Below are 17,718 nucleotides of genomic sequence, written 5' to 3'. Positions count from 1 at the left end.
TCTCCCTTCTTTCTCTTCTTTTTGGTGCCGAGCTTACGCTTGTTCTCTAGCCACTGCCTATTATCCTCATCCATACTTTCATAATGGGAGGACTCTGAGGCAGTGGCACTTTCCTCCCTGTGGATCCTCCTGACCTCTTCATCCAACTCATCATCCCTCGGGGCCTCAGCAGCAAGACTGGCGTCCAGGACAGGAGCCGCCCCAGTAGCCCGAGGCTCGCCCAGCTCCCTATCCTGTCTGCGCTTGTCTAGACGCCTTAGCTGGGCAGGCGTCTTTTTATTGCTTTTCTTCCTTGGCCCCTCAGCTCCCTCACCCCTGCTAGTCCCTTCCCCAGCAGAATCAGCCTCACGGCTTTCTCCCACCGGGGTCACGACTGCGTTAGCGAAGGAGCGAGGACAACGGCTGAATGGGTGACCTAACTCACCACACAGGTGGCACCTAATCTCCACACAAGATGCAGCAAGATGGCCAATATCCCCACACAATGCACACTTCTGCACAGTGCAGTTTGCGCTGAAGTGTGTGGGGTCGCCGCACCTGTGACAGAGCTTTGGTTGCCCCTGGTAGAAGACCAGGATACGATCCCTACCCAGGAAGGCAGATGATGGTATGTGGGCAACCGTACCCCCTGAACGCTTAAGTTTTACCATAAACGTCCAGGCCCCTGACCAGATACCAAACTCGTCACGGTTTTTCTTTGGCATTTCTACCACCTCTCCATACCGGCCAAGCCACGTCATGATGTCGTAACAAGAAAGCGACTCGTTACAAGTCATCACGGTCACTTTCTTGACTTGGTTTTGGCGAGACACCACCTGAACGGTAAAGTCTCGCCAGCCAGGCTCATTTTTTGCCAACTCATAGTTCGACCAGAAGAGCTCAAGCCCCTCTGGCCGAACAAAGCTGACATCAAACTCAGGTGTGGAATAGGGATGTATCAAGGCGTAGATGTCAATCGCCTTGAAGCCCATCCTCAGCAGGAGCTCCACAACTTTAGACCTTGGAGGACACGCATCACTGCCCCTCCACCGAAGACGGACCACATTCCTACGCACACTACCCGGCCCAGCTGTTGGGAGGGACCACACTGTATCCCCCCCTCTTTGCTCTCGGAAGGCCCCGAGGCCATGCCTCTCTATCCAGAAGGATAGATCAACCTCTCGACCCTCTACCATTAGTGATCTCTCTCCCTTCTTTAGAGCCTCCAGGAGACGCCGTTGCAACATGCCGTCCCCAGAGCCCAGAGACGAGGAGGACGCCCTATTTCCCCCGGAGGTGACAGCGGCAAAACTCCTGACAGGTGCTGCCACCACCGGGGGGGCAACCGGACCAGTGACCACATCCACACCAACAGCATCACCATTACCCACCTCCATAACCCCCTCACCCTCTACCAAACCAGCAACCACACCACTAGACAAAGACTTTTCCTCATCCATACCCACCACCACATTCACTCCTGCTGGACCAGTGACAACAGGGGGTGACATTTTGACCTCCGCATCATCAGGCACAAGGGGCTGAGTCTCCTCCACAGAACTGGAGGCGACCTCACCCCTGGTCTTACGTGTGCCCTCCGCATCATCAGATGATATTTTCTGCTGCTTTACTGCTGACACCAGGCGCCGCTGATCTTTCGCCGCTGTGGCGCGCCACTGATCCTTCATATCAGCATCTTGTTGACCAGCGACGCCAACACAGAACAGGACTTTAGTGGGAGGACCAGAACGCCCAGTCCCGGTAACCCCCTCACACTGCAGCCGCTTCTCAACTAAGTGATCAGCGGCAACAGCATTCAGGGGCACCGAGGCTACCGGAGCTGCCCCTGACACCGGGCTGCTCCCCCCTCCCACTGGGGAGCGCACCACAGTGTCGTGGCCTGATTTTTCGCCCGCCGCCGGGCCGCCCTCACTGTCCAGCCTCTCGGCTGATGTACCTGCTGCTACGTCCCCGCTACTACAAGCAGAGACGGAGCTCTGCGCCTCACTACATTGCTTTGTAATCTCCCCGTGCCTTTGCACCGGATCCACAGCAGAACCCGGGCTGGGCTGGGCAATGGGGCTTATACAGCGAGCTGACCCTGCAGCCGACTCAGGGGGTACAGGGAGGGGGGCATACACATAGCTTACCGCTTCCAGCAGCTTTGGCTTGGTGGTTTTCTTTGCCTTTTTTTTTTTCTGGCCCCCAGGTGCCTCCTCTGGTAAATCATCACCAAGATGGAAGTTCTGAAGGCACACTGGGGACTCCAGGAGCTTGATCTCTGCCATTAGTGCCCCTCCCTGGTCGATGTCACTGTCCTCCCCAGAGCCAGCAGAACTGCGACGAGATGTCATTGTCGCCTGTCCAGCAGGGAGCTCGCTGCACGTGGCCTGTGAGTGACTAAGCAGGCTGCAAGGTGGGGTTTTCTGCTGGTCATCCTCATCATCATCATCATCATCATCATCATCCACCTGGCTCTCAGGCTGCAGCCCCATCTGCCTTTGCTCTCTGTTATCAGCCATTTCTCTGAATCGGTCTTCATTTATAAGTTTTTCTTTAAATGGTCCACTTTTTTCACGAATAAATGCTTTTCTTACCTCCAGGTCATTAATTTCAAGCTTCAGGATCTTTACCTCCGCCTGGAATTGCGTCTTCCTGGGTCTGGAGGCGCCTGCAGCTTTTGCGCTTGTGCAGCGCAGCTCCTCCCGGAGCCTTCTCAGGGTCTTACTCGCATCTTCGTACTCACGAAGGTGGCTCATGACCCGGGAGGCATAGGTGGACACAGACTCCCGGGGTCTCTGCAGCGCCCAACCCTCCTCAGTGAGGTCGGCCTCACCTCCGTGAGCACTCAGGTTTCCTCCGGAAGGACCGCTATCTTGCACGCTAGCAGGCTTCTCCTCCATGGAAGCCTTGCGGCTTCTCTGGGTCTCTGCAGACCTGGGGGGAGTAGGAGCCACATTGCTGCGACTCCTGGTGGAGCGTCTCACCCCCGAATCTTCTGATGTGCAGGCTGGTTGCTGGTTCCTTCTGCCCCCCGCCAGCCTGGTCCGGGAAGCAGAAGCCTGGGACTTGGCCCCCTCATTCATCCCAGGAAACCCACCCACTCCCTGGGTAAGAGAGAGAGCAGGTCCCCGGGTGGAGAGGTGGTGGTTCCCAGGAGCTCAGGAGCACACAGCAGGTTCAGCAGCGACCGCACCCACAATTAGGACAATGAGCAGCAGCTGAGCAGAGCTGCACCCACTATCCTGCTGGAGCAGTCACTGTGCACATACATTACTGATCCTGAGTTACATCTTGTATTATACCCCAGAGCTGCACTCACTATTCTGCTGGTGCAGTCACTGTGTACATACATTACATTACTGATCCTGAGTTACATCCTCTATTATACTCCAGAGCTGCACTCACTATTCTGCTGGTGCAGTCACTGTGTACATACATTACTGATCCTGAGTTACATCCTGTATTATACCCCAGAGCTGCACTCACTATTCTGCTGGTGCAGTCACTGTGTATATACATTACATTACTGATCCTGAGTTACATCCTGTATTATACCCCAGAGCTGAACTCACTATTCTGCTGGTGCAGTCACTGTGTACATACATTACATTACTGATCCTGAGTTACATCCTGTATTATACCCCAGAGCTGAACTCACTATTCTGCTGGTGCAGTCACTGTGTACATACATTACATTACTGATCCTGAGTTACATCCTGTATTATACCCCAGAGCTGAACTCACTATTCTGCTGGTGCAGTCACTGTGTACATACATTACTGATCCTGAGTTACCTCCTGTATTATACCCCAGAGCTGCACTCACTATTCTGCTGGTGCAGTCACTGTACATACATTACATTACTGATCCTGAGTTACCTCCTGTATTATACCCCAGAGCTGCACTCACTATTCTGCTGGTGCAGTCACTGTGTATATACATTACATTACTGATCCTGAGTTACATCCTGTATTATACCCCAGAGCTGAACTCACTATTCTGCTGGTGCAGTCACTGTGTACATACATTACATTACTGATCCTGAGTTACATCCTGTATTATACCCCAGAGCTGAACTCACTATTCTGCTGGTGCAGTCACTGTGTACATACATTACATTACTGATCCTGAGTTACATCCTGTATTATACCCCAGAGCTGAACTCACTATTCTGCTGGTGCAGTCACTGTGTACATACATTACTGATCCTGAGTTACATCCTGTATTATACCCCAGAGCTGCACTCACTATTCTGCTGGTGCAGTCACTGTGTATATACATTACATTACTGATCCTGAGTTACATCCTGTATTATACCCCAGAGCTGAACTCACTATTCTGCTGGTGCAGTCACTGTGTACATACATTACATTACTGATCCGGAGTTACATCCTGTAGTATACCCCAGAGCTGCACTCACTATTCTGCTGGTGCAGTCACTGTGTACATACATTACATTACTGATCCTGAGTTACATCCTGTATTATACTCCAGAGCTGCACTCACTATTCTGCTGGCGCAGTCACTATGTACACACATTATTTATGCTGCTCTGAACATAAGTTACATCCTGTAGAAATTCACTATTTTAGTTTTAGTTCCTCCTCACACTTATTGTATTGCAGAGATTAAAATCAATTTCCACAGAGCTTCTCTGGAGAATAATAGAATTTCACTTCTATTATTACTTTAATTACTTCCATTTAGTATGGAAACCTGGGTGACAGGGAATAGGTGCCATCAATGCTCCTTTGGGGCTTATTTCCCTGCACTCCTTAAATACATAGTTCAATTACAGTGAGTATAGATTATTATTATCCTTGTCATTTAAAATTATGTAAATGAATATTTCAATATCATTCCTGTATTATTTATAAATAGATATCAGGATCTCTGCTTGCTGTCAGGCTCTTTGAAACTTTAGTGTATACTTCCGTTTTCATGTAGTTAACACACTTTCTGTGTTTTTTTTGGAGTCTGCTCCTTCACAGGGCGCTGATTCTTTTGGAGATTATGTCTTTGTTACATTGTATCAGCGGCCTCTGCTCTTCTCTATACAGAGGATTGAAGCTCCTGGGTGTTTCTGCCCCCTTGGCCTTTGCTATTGTCTGTTCATATTGTAGAGAGGCCTCTGAGCTCAAGGAGGCTTCATGTAACATCAACCACTTCATTCCTATTGCTGCTCACTTGGGGGCCCCACAGCTACACACAGCATAGGGCCCCACAGCAGCATCTGAGCTTAGAACATGTTTCTGCTCAATGTTTACAGCTATTGTTTATATATTATTACAAATAAGCAAGGAAAGTCCAGTATTTGGAAACCATCATGAGTAAGAGGAGAAACGCGTCAGCATTTGGATTTTTTAGCAGGTTTAGAATCTTCCCATAAACAGTTCAGAATACGGGGGCTCTGGCGGGAGTTCTTTGTAAGGAGCCTCCCGCGCTCTGAAATCTTGCAAATATGTATCACTCCTAGAATTTTTTTTTTTTCATTTTTGGGCCTAAAAGTATTTACATTGCTAGTTCACACATCACCTTACCTGGTTGTACTTTACGCATAGTCCTGGGTGAGCGGCCAAGCCGTATCCAGAGCCCAGATCAGCCCAGCTGGCAGCTGTATGGATGGATCCCCTGGCACTATATCCCTCACTCTGCCAGGGTGAGCACTTCCCTCTCATCTATAATCTGGGTTTCATGACATATGAGCGGCTGCTGGAGAAGAAACCTCCTGACTGTAATCATTTCTGGAGGATGTAGGAAATACATAGAACATAGCCTCTTAAAGGGACAGTAACATTATTACACACAATCTCTCTCCATAAGCTCCGCAGTTTAATACAAACTATTGTTCCAAGTCATCAGATGCAGTGGAGCTTCTGAGGTTTTCAGTGCTGCAAACTGTAAAACGGGGGTGCATGCGTCCTTCCTACCTATCTTTAACATTGGGTACGCAGAACATGTGGATGTACGCGGATGTGTTGCATTGACGTGCCCGCCGACCACACGGGAACGAAACAAGTTGCGTTTTGTGCGGACGGCGGGCGCTTCAAAACGACGCATCCGCATACATCCGCATGTCCTGCGTACCCAATGTTAAAGATAGGTACGCAGCACGCATGCAGAAGTATGCGGAAGTAGGTAGAGCTTAATGGAGTAAGTACACAGCCCTCCGCAAAGCCCCCGAACGCTAATGTGAACTTAGCTTTAGACAGGAGACCTCCGTCTGTGTCTCCACTGTAGTTCATGGGAATTCTGAATGGTTAGACTTTAAGCAAACAACCACCATCCATTGCAGAGTCGTGTGGATGATCACCTTTTCCTCTTTAAGGGTTACTCACATAGGTTTTTATGAGGATTTAGAAGATAATTTTACTACAAATTCACATAAAAATGCTGCAAATACTCTTCGAATAACCTTTATATTAGTTTTACCATGAAATGTTCAAAATAACGGGAAAAAAACAACACTAAAAGCTCACTAAAGCTTTTTCAATTCAATTCAGTTGGAAACTTATCCAGAGCGTTTGACACAATTTTAGATGTGGAATTAATAGAAGAATCTATTTCTAAATCCTCAGCAAAAAACCTGTGTGAACACACCACGAGGCTACATTCCCACAATGAATATTTCATGTTGCAGATTTTCTACATTTCTGCACCTATTAAATAAATTAAGATACTTGCTTTTTCGAATGCGTTTTTTTTACACTTTTTATTGTGTTTTTGATGCTGTGGCCTTTGTCTCTTATTGGTAAAAAGCTGCTTTTGTTGTTGATACTTTCTTTTATTTGGCTTTGAGAAAGCTTCATTGATACAGTCCTGTGCAGATTACCGTATGTGTTTTTTTTTTTACCAGTGGATTTTCTGCATCTAATTCAAGTATATGGGAAAATACAGAAAACTCAGTGAGCTCGGAAGAGAAATTGACATGTCACGGATTTGAAACGCGTGTCACGGGTCAGTTTACGCAGAATAAAAAACAGTAAAGCGTGCATGAGATCGCTATAAATCCCATCCACATTTCTGTAAGGCCGGCCTCACACTAGCAAGTTTTTCAGACGTATGAGCGCATAAACTACGTCCGTAAAATACGCATAACACACGGCCCAATGATTCTCTATGGCCCAGCTCCTATCAGCCGTATTTTACTGATCCGTATTATACGGTCCTCTACGGCCGTACAAAATCGCAGCATGCTGCGTTTGTCACCGTATTGCGCAAAAAAATCGCCAATGAAAGTCTATGGGGTGAGAAAAATACGGATTCCACACGGACCACCAGTGTGACCTGCGAGAAATACGCAGCGGTGTTAGTGAAAAGTCGGTAATTCAATTGCTGGCTTTTCATTTCTCCTTCCCAAACCCGACAGGATATGAGACATGATTACATACAGTAAACTAGAATCAGCTGTGGTATAATCCCCGAAAAAATTCAAGTAAATTATATAAAGGATTAAAATATAACTTTTACTGGATATAGTTAAAATGCTTCACAAAGATAAGGTGCAACACTTGAACAGACAAACAAACAAAGCGTTGGTGGCGCTCTAGATAAAGTGCTTGGTTAACACCTCTAGGTAATAGCCTACTAATCACCAAAGTACAACGACTATTGCTGGGACTACTCAGGTTCACAAAAAGAACAACAACCCAGCCAATAAAAAGTACTTATCAGCACTAGTATGCATTCCCAAAACTACTAAACCTCTGTAGGGTTATTAACCCCAGAGACACTCAAAAGAGACCCTATTATTTATGGGAACTTTAGATTTGGGATAATGCAATGGATACTATATTATACAGTCTAGTGGCAACCAGCCCACAGACTGATTATACTGCGTAGCGTAAATCTGTATCCAATAACATGGCTGGAAAAATAACATAGAACGGTCTCACCCGGAGCTGTCTCAATCAGACCCTTTCAGCTCTGCTCATGGCCGTGGACCTCTTCCCCTCCTTTCCCGACGCGTTTCGATAGTTTCTCATCAGGGGATAGCGTTGGGGGTCATCACACACCTAGCATACAACCGATGCTGCCATCTGTCGGTTGGACGCTAGGTGTGTGATGACCCCCAACGCTGAAAGGGTCTGACTGAGACAGCTCCGGGTGAGACCGTTCTATGTTATTTTTCCAGCCATGTAATTGGATACAGATTTACGCTACGCAGTATAATCAGTCTGTGGGCTGGTTGCCACTAGACTGTATAATATAGTATCCATTGCATTATCCCAAATCTAAAGTTCCCATAATAGGGTCTCTTTTGAGTGTCTCTGGGGTTAATTACCCTACAGAGGTTTAGTAGTTTTGGGAGTGCATACTCGTTCTGATAAGTACATTATATTGGCTGGGTTGTTGTTCTTTTTGTGAACCTGAGTAGTCCCAGCAATAGTCGTTGTACTTTGGTGATTAGTAGGCTATTACCTAGAGGTGTTAACCAAGCACTTTATCTAGAGAACCACCAACGCTTTGTTTGTTTGTCTGTTCAAGTGTTGCATCTTATCTTTGTGAAGCATTTTAACTATATCCAGTAAAAGTTATATTTTAATCCTTTATATAATTTACTTACATACAGTAAACCATCTCATATCCCTTATTTTTTTGCATATTCCACACTACTAATGTTAGTAGTGTGTATGTGCAAAATTTGGGCGCTGTAGCTTGTAAAATAAAGGGATAAATGGCGGAAAAAATTGGCGTGGGCTCCCGCGCAATTTTCTCCGCCAGAGTGGTAAAGCCAGTGACTGAGGGCAGATATTAATAGCCTACAGAGGGTCCATGGTTATTGGCCCCCCCTGGCTACAAACATGTGCCCCCAGCCACCCCAGAAAAGACACATCTGGAAGATGCGCCTATTCTGGCACTTGGCCACTCTCTTCCCACTCCCGTGTAGCGGTGGGATATGGGGTAATGAAGGGTTAATGTCACCTTGCTATTGTAAGGTGACATTAAGCCAGATTAATAATGGAGAGGCGTCAATTATGACACCTATCCATTATTAATCCAATAGTACGAAATGGTTAATAAAAAAACACACACATTATTACAAAGTCCTTTAATGAAACAAAGACACAGGTTGTTGTAATATTTTATTATTCTCTTAATCCAGCTGAAGACCATCGTTCTGTAACAAAGTAAAAATAACAAATCAACAATATCTCATACCTTCCGATGAGCAGTCACGTCCCACGAAGTAAATCCATCTGAAGGGGTTAAATCATTTTACAGCCAGGAGCTGTGCTAAAGCACTCGCTCCTGCCTGTAAAGCCCTGGGTACTGAATGGAAAGCAGAGTGATCTGTAGTTACCTTGAGTTGCGGTGATGCGCCCTCTGCTGGATGTCCTCATGAACTGGAGCCTTGGAAAAGTTCCCACGCTCGAGTTCATATGAGGACATCCAGCAGAGGGCGCATCACCGCTACTCAAGGATCAAACTGCTTTCCATTCAGTACCCGGGGTTTTACAGGCAGGAGCGAGTGATTTAGCACAGCTCCTGGCTGTAAAATGATTTAACCCCTTCAGATGGATTTACTTCGTGGGACATGACTGCTCATCGGAAGGTATGAGATATTGTTGATTTGTTATTTTTACTTTGTTACAGAACGAGGGTCTTCAGCTGGATTAAGAGAATAATAAAATATTACAACAACCTGTGTCTTTATTTCATTAAAGGACTTTGTAATAATGTGTGTGTTTTTTATTAACCATTTCGTACTATTGGATTAATAATGGATAGGTGTCATAATTGACGCCTCTCCATTATTAATCTGGCTTAATGTCACCTTACAATAGCAAGGTGACATTAACCCTTCATTACCCCATATCCCACCGCTACACGGGAGTGGGAAGAGAGTGGCCAAGTGCCAGAATAGGCGCATCTTCCAGATGTGCCTTTTCTGGGGTGGCTGGGGGCTGATGTTTGTAGCCAGGGGGGGGCAATAACCGTGGACCCTCTCTAGGCTATTAATATCTGCCCTCAGTCACTGGCTTTACCACTCTGGTGGAGAAAATTGCGCGGGAGCCCACGCCAATTTTTTTCCGCCATTTAACCCTTTATTTTAGCAGCTACAGCGGCCAAATTTTGCACACACACACTACTAACATTAGTAGTGTGGAATATGCAAAAAAATAAGGGATATGAGATGGTTTACTGTATGTAAACCATGTCTCATATCATGTCAGGTTTGGGCAGGAGAAATGAAAAAAGCCGGCAATTGAATTACCGGCTTTTCACATATCTCGCGCTGAATTAAATATAAGTACAGAATATATATATATATATATATATATGTGTGTCTCAATGACATATATATATATACTGTGTATATGTTTTAACGAACATTTGAGCACATGAATCCATTAGATGTCGGTTTTGCAAGCCTGCGAGAAAATATCGCAGTACGGATGCCATACGGATTACATACGGAGGATGCCATGCGCAAAATACGCTGACACACCCTGCCTACGGATGACATACGGATCACTATTTTGGGGACTTTTCTGCGTATTACAGCCGTAAAAAACGGACCGTATTTACATACACTGAGTGTGAGGCCGGCCTAAGATGCAAAAAAATGCAGTGTCAAAAGCTCAACAAAACTTCATCGTGGACACACAGCCTAAGGGCAGATTCAGACGGACATATAACTCGGACGGGGATTGCAAAGCAACGCTCAGAATGGCTGCGATCTCTGCCGACCCGGGCATGACAGCGGCATAGAAACTCTAGAAGCTGTCACACGTGGGTCGGGAGACCACCTGCCAGTCAGTGCACTGCATTGTGATAGCCATCTGAGATGTACGGCAGTCTGACGCTTCCCTTAGATTGCCAATTTGTGGCGGTAAGAGTCCTGTAAGTAGAATTTGTACCTTTCAGACATTTATGGTATATACTTTCAATATGCCATGAATGTCACAGAAGGTAATACACCTTTAATTTTTAGTGCGGCGTCGGCTTGGTTTAGTTCAACAATGTGGCCTTTGAACCACAAAAGTTTGTGCACCCTTGCTCTAAAGTGACTGGCCCTTTAAACGACTGATTGGCTAACACCCAAGTGTTGGTACACCTCTAATTGCTGGGTTGCTTATTTCTCTGCTCTCCTGCATTTCCCTGCTCTGAAGCTTTCTATTTGGTCAGGGGCTATAGCCAAGTTTACCCTGAGCGTCTGAATTCATACATGGCAGGCAGATGTACAGACAGAGCAAAGAAACAAACGTACCTGCAGTTCAGTGGAGACTGGCAGTCTGTTCACCTTCTGAACCGAGTGACTCTTACGAGGGAAAAAACGGTGGAGTTTGTCACAATTTCCAGACATTTTTTTTTTTTTTACTATTGTTGGTGAGAAATAAATTAGTTTTCAGCGGCTGGGGCTGTCCCGGAAGGCAGAGGTACAGGTGACAGCGGCAGCCCCTAAACCAGCAATGTGCAAGATAGAGCCACTTCATAGCCACAGGATGCAAATATCTCAGCCCCCGGCAACCACAGAAACTGATATTCGCATCCAGCTGTATCATACAGTCATGATAGAACTATTGCAAAGGAAAAGAAGGATAAGGGACAAGACACCAGAAACCCCAATGAAGATCACAGCTAAGGATCATGTCCCCTAAAACCAAGAGATCCAGAAAATAGCAATCACAGCACAACAGGTGGCAATAATCTGACAGCATTACCATCAGACTCCAGTACCAAGGACCCTGGCGCTGCCGCCATCTTAAATTCTACTTACTCTATAACAAAAACTTCAACAACTTTCTAATACACTTTGTGTTTCAATTACTCATAATTTGCAAATTCTCGGCTTACTGTCAGTTTTAGATCCAAAGGCTAAAAAAAAAAAACACCTCCTGAGTCCTGACCCCAAACTTCTCCTAGTTGAGGGGTTTGTCGCAATAAACAAAATTGTTACAATGTTTTGGTGCAGGCAAGATGTGTCTTAAGGTGCCCAAGATCAGGAATAGCAGAGTTTTGGACACAGCATATTTTCGCTGCGTTCTACATTTGTAAGCACAGTGAATGGGATTTATAGAAATCTCCTGCCCACTGTGCTTCTCTTTAACGTTGCATAAACTGGCCTGTGGTGTGGGTTTCTGAGCCGCAGCATGTTAATTTCTGAGGCAGAGACGCTTGTCTCCTCTACGTGCTGTCCCTCAATAGACTGTCATTAGATGCCTTAAATCCGCATAGTTCTAAAAGACAAGTGCGTAATGTAGAACGCGGCGTTCTGGACACAGCAAATATACGCTGAGTCAAAAAGGCTACTACTCCTCATCGTGAACACAGACCATTCTGCGTTCACACGATCAGTATTTTACATCAGTATTTGTCATTCAAAACCAGGAGTGGGTCAAAATTGCAGAAGTGATGACGTGTTTCTATTATACTTTATCTCTTGATTGCTCCACGCCTGAATTTGGCTTACAAATACTGATGTAAAATACTAAGTATAGAACGTGGCTTTACAGGATTGTCTAGACTGGATACAATTCTAGTAAGTCCTCATTCATGACATATTTGCCATCTGTGACTAAAAATTGTAGACTCCAGCACATCCCTAAAAGAAAGTTCCTGATAATGGTGAAGAATAGAATCATTCTACCGTGCTTGTGTCATGCTATACATGTGTATCTTGAGATGCCAGCCATTCCCCGATATCGAGGAGATACACAGAAACACAATTTTTACTAAAAATCATTGAATGTTAGTTTTGCTTTCTCACTCGTGGTAGCATGAGACGGACTCTACAACCCACACAAGTGGCTCAGGTAGTGCAGCTCATCCAGGATGGCACATCAATGCGAGCTGTGGCAAGAAGGTTTGCTTTGTTAGTCAGCATAGTGTCCAGAGGCTGGAGGAGCTACCAGGAGACAGGCCAGTACACCAGGAGACGTGGAGGGGGACGTAGGAGGGCAACCCAGCAGCAGGACCACTACCTCCGCCTTTGTGCAAGGAGGAACAGGAAGAGCACTGCCAGAGCCCTGCAAAATGACCTCCAGCAGGCCACAAATGTGCATGTGTCTGCACAAATGGTTAGAAACCGACTCCATGAAGATGGTCTGAGTGCCCGACTTCCACAGATGGGGGTTGTGCTCACAGCCCAACACCGTGCAGGATGCTTGGCATTTGCCACAGAACACCAAGATTGGCAAATTCGCCACTGGCGCCCTGTGCTCTTCACAGATGAAAGCAGGTTCACAGTGAGCACATGTGACAGAGTCTGGAGACACCATGGAGAGCGATCTGCTGCCTGCAACATCCTTCAGCATGACCGGTCTGGCAGTGGGTCAGTAATGGTGTGGGGTGGCATTTCTTTGGGGGGCCGCACAGCCCTCCATGTGTTCTCCAGAGGTAGCCTGACTGTCATTAGGTACCGAGATGAGATCCTCAGACTCCTTGTGAGACCATATGCTGGTGCGGTTGGCCCTGGGTTCCTCCTAATGCAGGACAATACCAGACCTCATGTGGCTGGAGCGTGTCAGCAGTGCCTGTAAGATGAAGTCATTGAAGCTATGGACTGGCCCGCCCGTTCCCCAGACCTGAATCCGATTGAACACATCTGGGACATCATGTCTCGCACCATCCACCAATGTCACGTTGCACCACAGACTGTTCAGGAGTTGGTGGATGCGTTATTCCAGGTCTGGGACGAGATCCCTCAGGAGACCGTCCGCCACCTCATCAGGAGAATGCCCAGGTGTTGTAGGGAGGTCATACAGGCACGTGGAGGCTACACACACTACTGAGCATCATTTCCTTGTTTTGAGTCATTTCGGTTGTGAATTCTGCTCTTGGGCTCCCTCCGGAAGTTGTAAGTTGTAGCGCTGCTGTCTCTGAATCGCAGCATTTGTCAGGTGTTTTCACTTTTTGCAATTCTGACTGGGCTATTTACTCTTGCTTGACCCTTTAGTCAGTGCCAGTTGTCCATTGTTCCTGGAGGATTCCCATCCCTGTCTGGTCTCTTCTGCTCTGCAGTTCATTTCAACAAAGATAAGTTCTGGTCTTGATTTTTTGCTGTCCACATGCTTTGGCCTTATTGTTCAGTTCTTTTCCATGTTTTTGTCTTGTCCAGCTTGGTCTGTATAAGGATTTGTTTAGCCAAGCTGGTATCTCTGGAGATGCAGATATACCCTCCATAACTTTAGTTAGCTGTGGAGATTTTGTATTTTCTGTGGTGGATATTTTCTAGTGTTTTAATACTGACCGCATAGTACTCTGTCCTATCCTTTCTATTTAGCTAGAAGTGGCCTCCTTTGCTAAATTCTGATTTCAGTCTGTGTATGTTTTTTCCCTCTCCTCTCACAGTCAATATTTGTGGGGGGCTGTCTATCCTTTGGGGATTTTCTGAGGCAAGATAGTTTTCCCTTTTCTATCTCTAGGGGTAATTAGTCCTCCGGCTGTGTCGAGATGTCTAGGGAGCGCTAGGTACATTCCACGGCTACTTCTAGTTGCGGTGTTAAGTTCAGGGTCTGCGGTCAGTACAGGTACCACCTTCTCCAGAGTACGTCTCATGCTGCTCTTAGGCCACCAGATCATAACAGTACAACTGGCCAACAATGAGTTAATCGCATCTCAGAAGAAGGGAAGGAAAGTGCTGAGCCAATTTTTTTTCTGTAGTCTGTTGTGTTTTTTTTTTTTCTTCCCTCTTTACCTCTGGGTGGCTCAGGAGTTCGGCGTTGGTATGGATGTTCAGGGATTGGCTTCTCGTGTGGATCAACTTGCTGCTAGAGTACAGGGTATTTCCGATTATATCGCTCAGACTCCGGTTTTAGAGCCTAGAATTCCAACTCCTGATTTGTTTTTTGGGGATAGGTCCAAATTTCTGAGCTTTAAAAATAACTGTAAACTGTTTTTTGCTCTGAAACCCCGTTCCTCTGGTGATCCCATCCAGCAGGTTAAAATTGTCATATCTCTGTTGCGTGGCGACCCTCAGGATTGGGCATTTTCCCTGGAATCTGGGAATCCGGCGTTGCTTAATGTAGACACCTTTTTTCAGGCGCTTGGGTTATTGTATGACGAACCTAATTCAGTGGATCATGCTGAGAAGACCTTGTTGGCCCTGTCTCGGGGTCAAGAAGCGGCAGAATCATATTGCCAGAAGTTTAGAAAATGGTCTGTACTGACTAAATGGAATGAGGATGCCTTGGCGGCAATCTTCAGAAAGGGTCTTTCTGAATCCGTTAAGGATGTTATGGTGGGGTTCCCCACGCCTGCTGGTCTGAGTGATTCTATGTCTCTGGCCATTCAGATTGATCGGCGCTTGCACGAGCGCAGAGTTGTGCACACTATGGCATTGTCTTCCGAGCGGAGCCCTGAGCCTATGCAGTGTGATAGGATTGTGTCTAGAGCTGAACGACAAGGATTCAGACGTCAGAATAGGTTGTGTTTTTACTGCGGCGATTCTGCTCATGTTATTTCTGATTGCCCTAAGCGTACCAAGAGAATCGCTAATTCCGTTACCATCAGTACTGTACAACCTAAATTTCTGTTATCTGTGACCCTGATCTGCTCATTATCGTCATTTTCTGTCATGGCATTTGCGGATTCAGGCGCCGCTCTAAACTTAATGGACTTAGAATTTGCCAGACGTTGTGGTTTCCCCTTGCAGCCTTTGCAGAGTCCTATTCCTTTGAGGGGCATTGATGCTACACCGTTGGCTAAAAATAAACCTCAGTTTTGGACACAGCTGACCATGTGCATGGCGCCAGCCCATCAGGAAGATTGTCGGTTTCTGGTGTTGCATAATTTGCATGATGCTATTGTGCTGGGTTTCCCATGGTTACAGGTGCATAATCCGGTATTAGATTGGAAATCTATGTCTGTGACTAGTTGGGGTTGTCAGGGGGTTCATGGTGACGTTCCTTTGATGTCAATTGCCTCTTCCCCCTCTTCTGAAATTCCTGAGTTTTTGTCAGATTTCCAGGATGTATTCAATGAGCCCAAGTCCAGTTCCCTTCCACCGCATAGGGACTGTGATTGTGCTATTGACTGGATTCCAGGCTGTAAGTTCCCTAAGGGCCGACTTTTCAACCTGTCTGTGCCAGAACATACCGCCATGTGGAGCTATGTTAAGGAGTCTTTGGAGAAAGGACATATTCGGCCATCTTCTTCACCATTGGGAGCAGGTTTTTTTTTTGTTGCCAAAAAAGATGGCTCCTTGAGACCCTGTATTGATTATCGCCTCTTGAATAAGATCACGGTCAAATTCCAATACCCTTTGCCTTTGCTTTCTGATCTGTTTGCTAGGATTAAGGGGGCTAGTTGGTTTACTAAGATTGACCTTCGAGGGGCATATAATCTTGTTCGTATTAAGCAGGGTGATGAATGGAAAACTGCGTTTAATACGCCCGAGGGCCATTTTGAATACCTTGTGATGCCATTCGGACTCTCTAATGCACCATCTGTGTTTCAGTCCTTCATGCATGATATTTTTCGGAATTATCTTGATAAATTCATGATTGTATATTTGGATGATATTTTGATTTTTTCAGATGATTGGGAGTCTCATGTGAAACAAGTCAGGATGGTATTTCAGATCCTTCGTGATAATGCCTTGTTTGTGAAGGGGTCTAAGTGCCTCTTTGGAGTACAGAAGATTTCTTTTTTGGGCTTCATTTTTTCTCCCTCGTCTATAGAAATGGATCCGGTTAAGGTTCAGGCCATTCATGATTGGATCCAGCCCACATCCGTGAAGAGCCTTCAGAAATTTTTGGGCTTTGCTAATTTTTATCGCCGTTTCATTGCCAACTTCTCCAGTGTGGTTAAACCCCTGACCGATTTGACGAAGGCGCTGATGTGACGAATTGGTCCTCTGCGGCTGTTTCTGCCTTTCAGGAGCTTAAACGCCGATTTACTTCTGCCCCTGTGTTGTGTCAGCCGGATGTTTCTCTTCCTTTTCAGGTTGAGGTTGACGCTTCTGAGATTGGGGCAGGGGCCGTTTTGTCTCAGAGGAATCCTGATGGTTCCTTGATGAAACCGTGTGCCTTCTTTTCTCGAAAGTTTTCGCCTGCGGAACGCAATTATGATGTCGGCAATCGTGAGTTGTTGGCTATGAAGTGGGCATTTGAGGAGTGGCGACATTGGCTTGAGGGGGCCAAGCACCGTATTGTGGTCTTGACCGATCATAAGAATCTGATTTATCTCGAGTCTGCCAAACGGCTGAATCCTAGACAGGCCCGATGGTCCCTGTTTTTCTCCCGTTTTGATTTTGTGGTCTCGTATCTTCCGGGTTCTAAGAATGTTAAGGCTGATGCCCTCTCTAGGAGCTTTTTGCCTGATTCTCCTGGGGTCCTTGAGCCGGTCGGTATTCTGAAGGAAGGGGTGATTCTTTCTGCCATCTCCCCTGATTTACGACGGGTTCTTCAGGAATTTCAGGCTGATAAACCTGACCGCTGTCCAGTGGGGAAATTGTTTGTTCCTGACAGATGGACTAGTAAAGTGATTTCGGAGGTTCATTGTTCTGTGTTAGCTGGTCATCCTGGGATTTTTGGTACCAGAGATTTGGTTGGTAGGTCCTTTTGGTGGCCTTCTTTGTCACGGGATGTGCGTTCTTTTGTGCAGTCCTGTGGGACTTGTGCGCGGGCCAAGCCTTCCTGTTCCCGCGCTAGTGGGTTGCTTTTGCTTTTGCCGGTCCCTGAGAGGCCTTGGACGCATATTTCTATGGATTTTATTTCGGATCTTCCGGTTTCCCAGAGGATGTCAGTTATCTGGGTGGTTTGTGACCGGTTTTCTAAGATGGTTCAT

At 46.3% G+C, this 17,718-nt stretch overlaps 1 protein-coding gene across 8 annotated transcripts in view; it reads right to left on the bottom strand.

Moving 5' to 3' along the window:
* The window catches only part of IL5RA (interleukin 5 receptor subunit alpha), a 120,799-nt gene that overhangs the window by 70,643 nt on the left and 32,438 nt on the right, over positions 1-17,718 (bottom strand). Inside the window, exon 1 of one of the 8 annotated variants that reach the window (XM_077276856.1) lies at positions 5,523-5,739. The exons of 5 other annotated variants lie outside the window; for them this stretch is intronic. In XM_077276856.1, the coding sequence (XP_077132971.1) occupies positions 5,523-5,660 (138 nt within the window). In that variant the 5' untranslated portion in view covers positions 5,661-5,739. Of the gene's footprint in view, positions 1-5,522; positions 5,740-17,718 lie in introns of those variants that run through there. 2 more of the 8 variants (XM_077276866.1, XM_077276859.1) reach the window with 2 other exon arrangements.

This window comes from Ranitomeya variabilis, chromosome 8, assembly GCF_051348905.1.
Source record: "Ranitomeya variabilis isolate aRanVar5 chromosome 8, aRanVar5.hap1, whole genome shotgun sequence".
In the NCBI taxonomy this organism is placed as follows: Eukaryota; Metazoa; Chordata; class Amphibia; order Anura; family Dendrobatidae; genus Ranitomeya; species Ranitomeya variabilis.
This window is presented reverse-complemented; position numbering and strand designations above follow the sequence as displayed.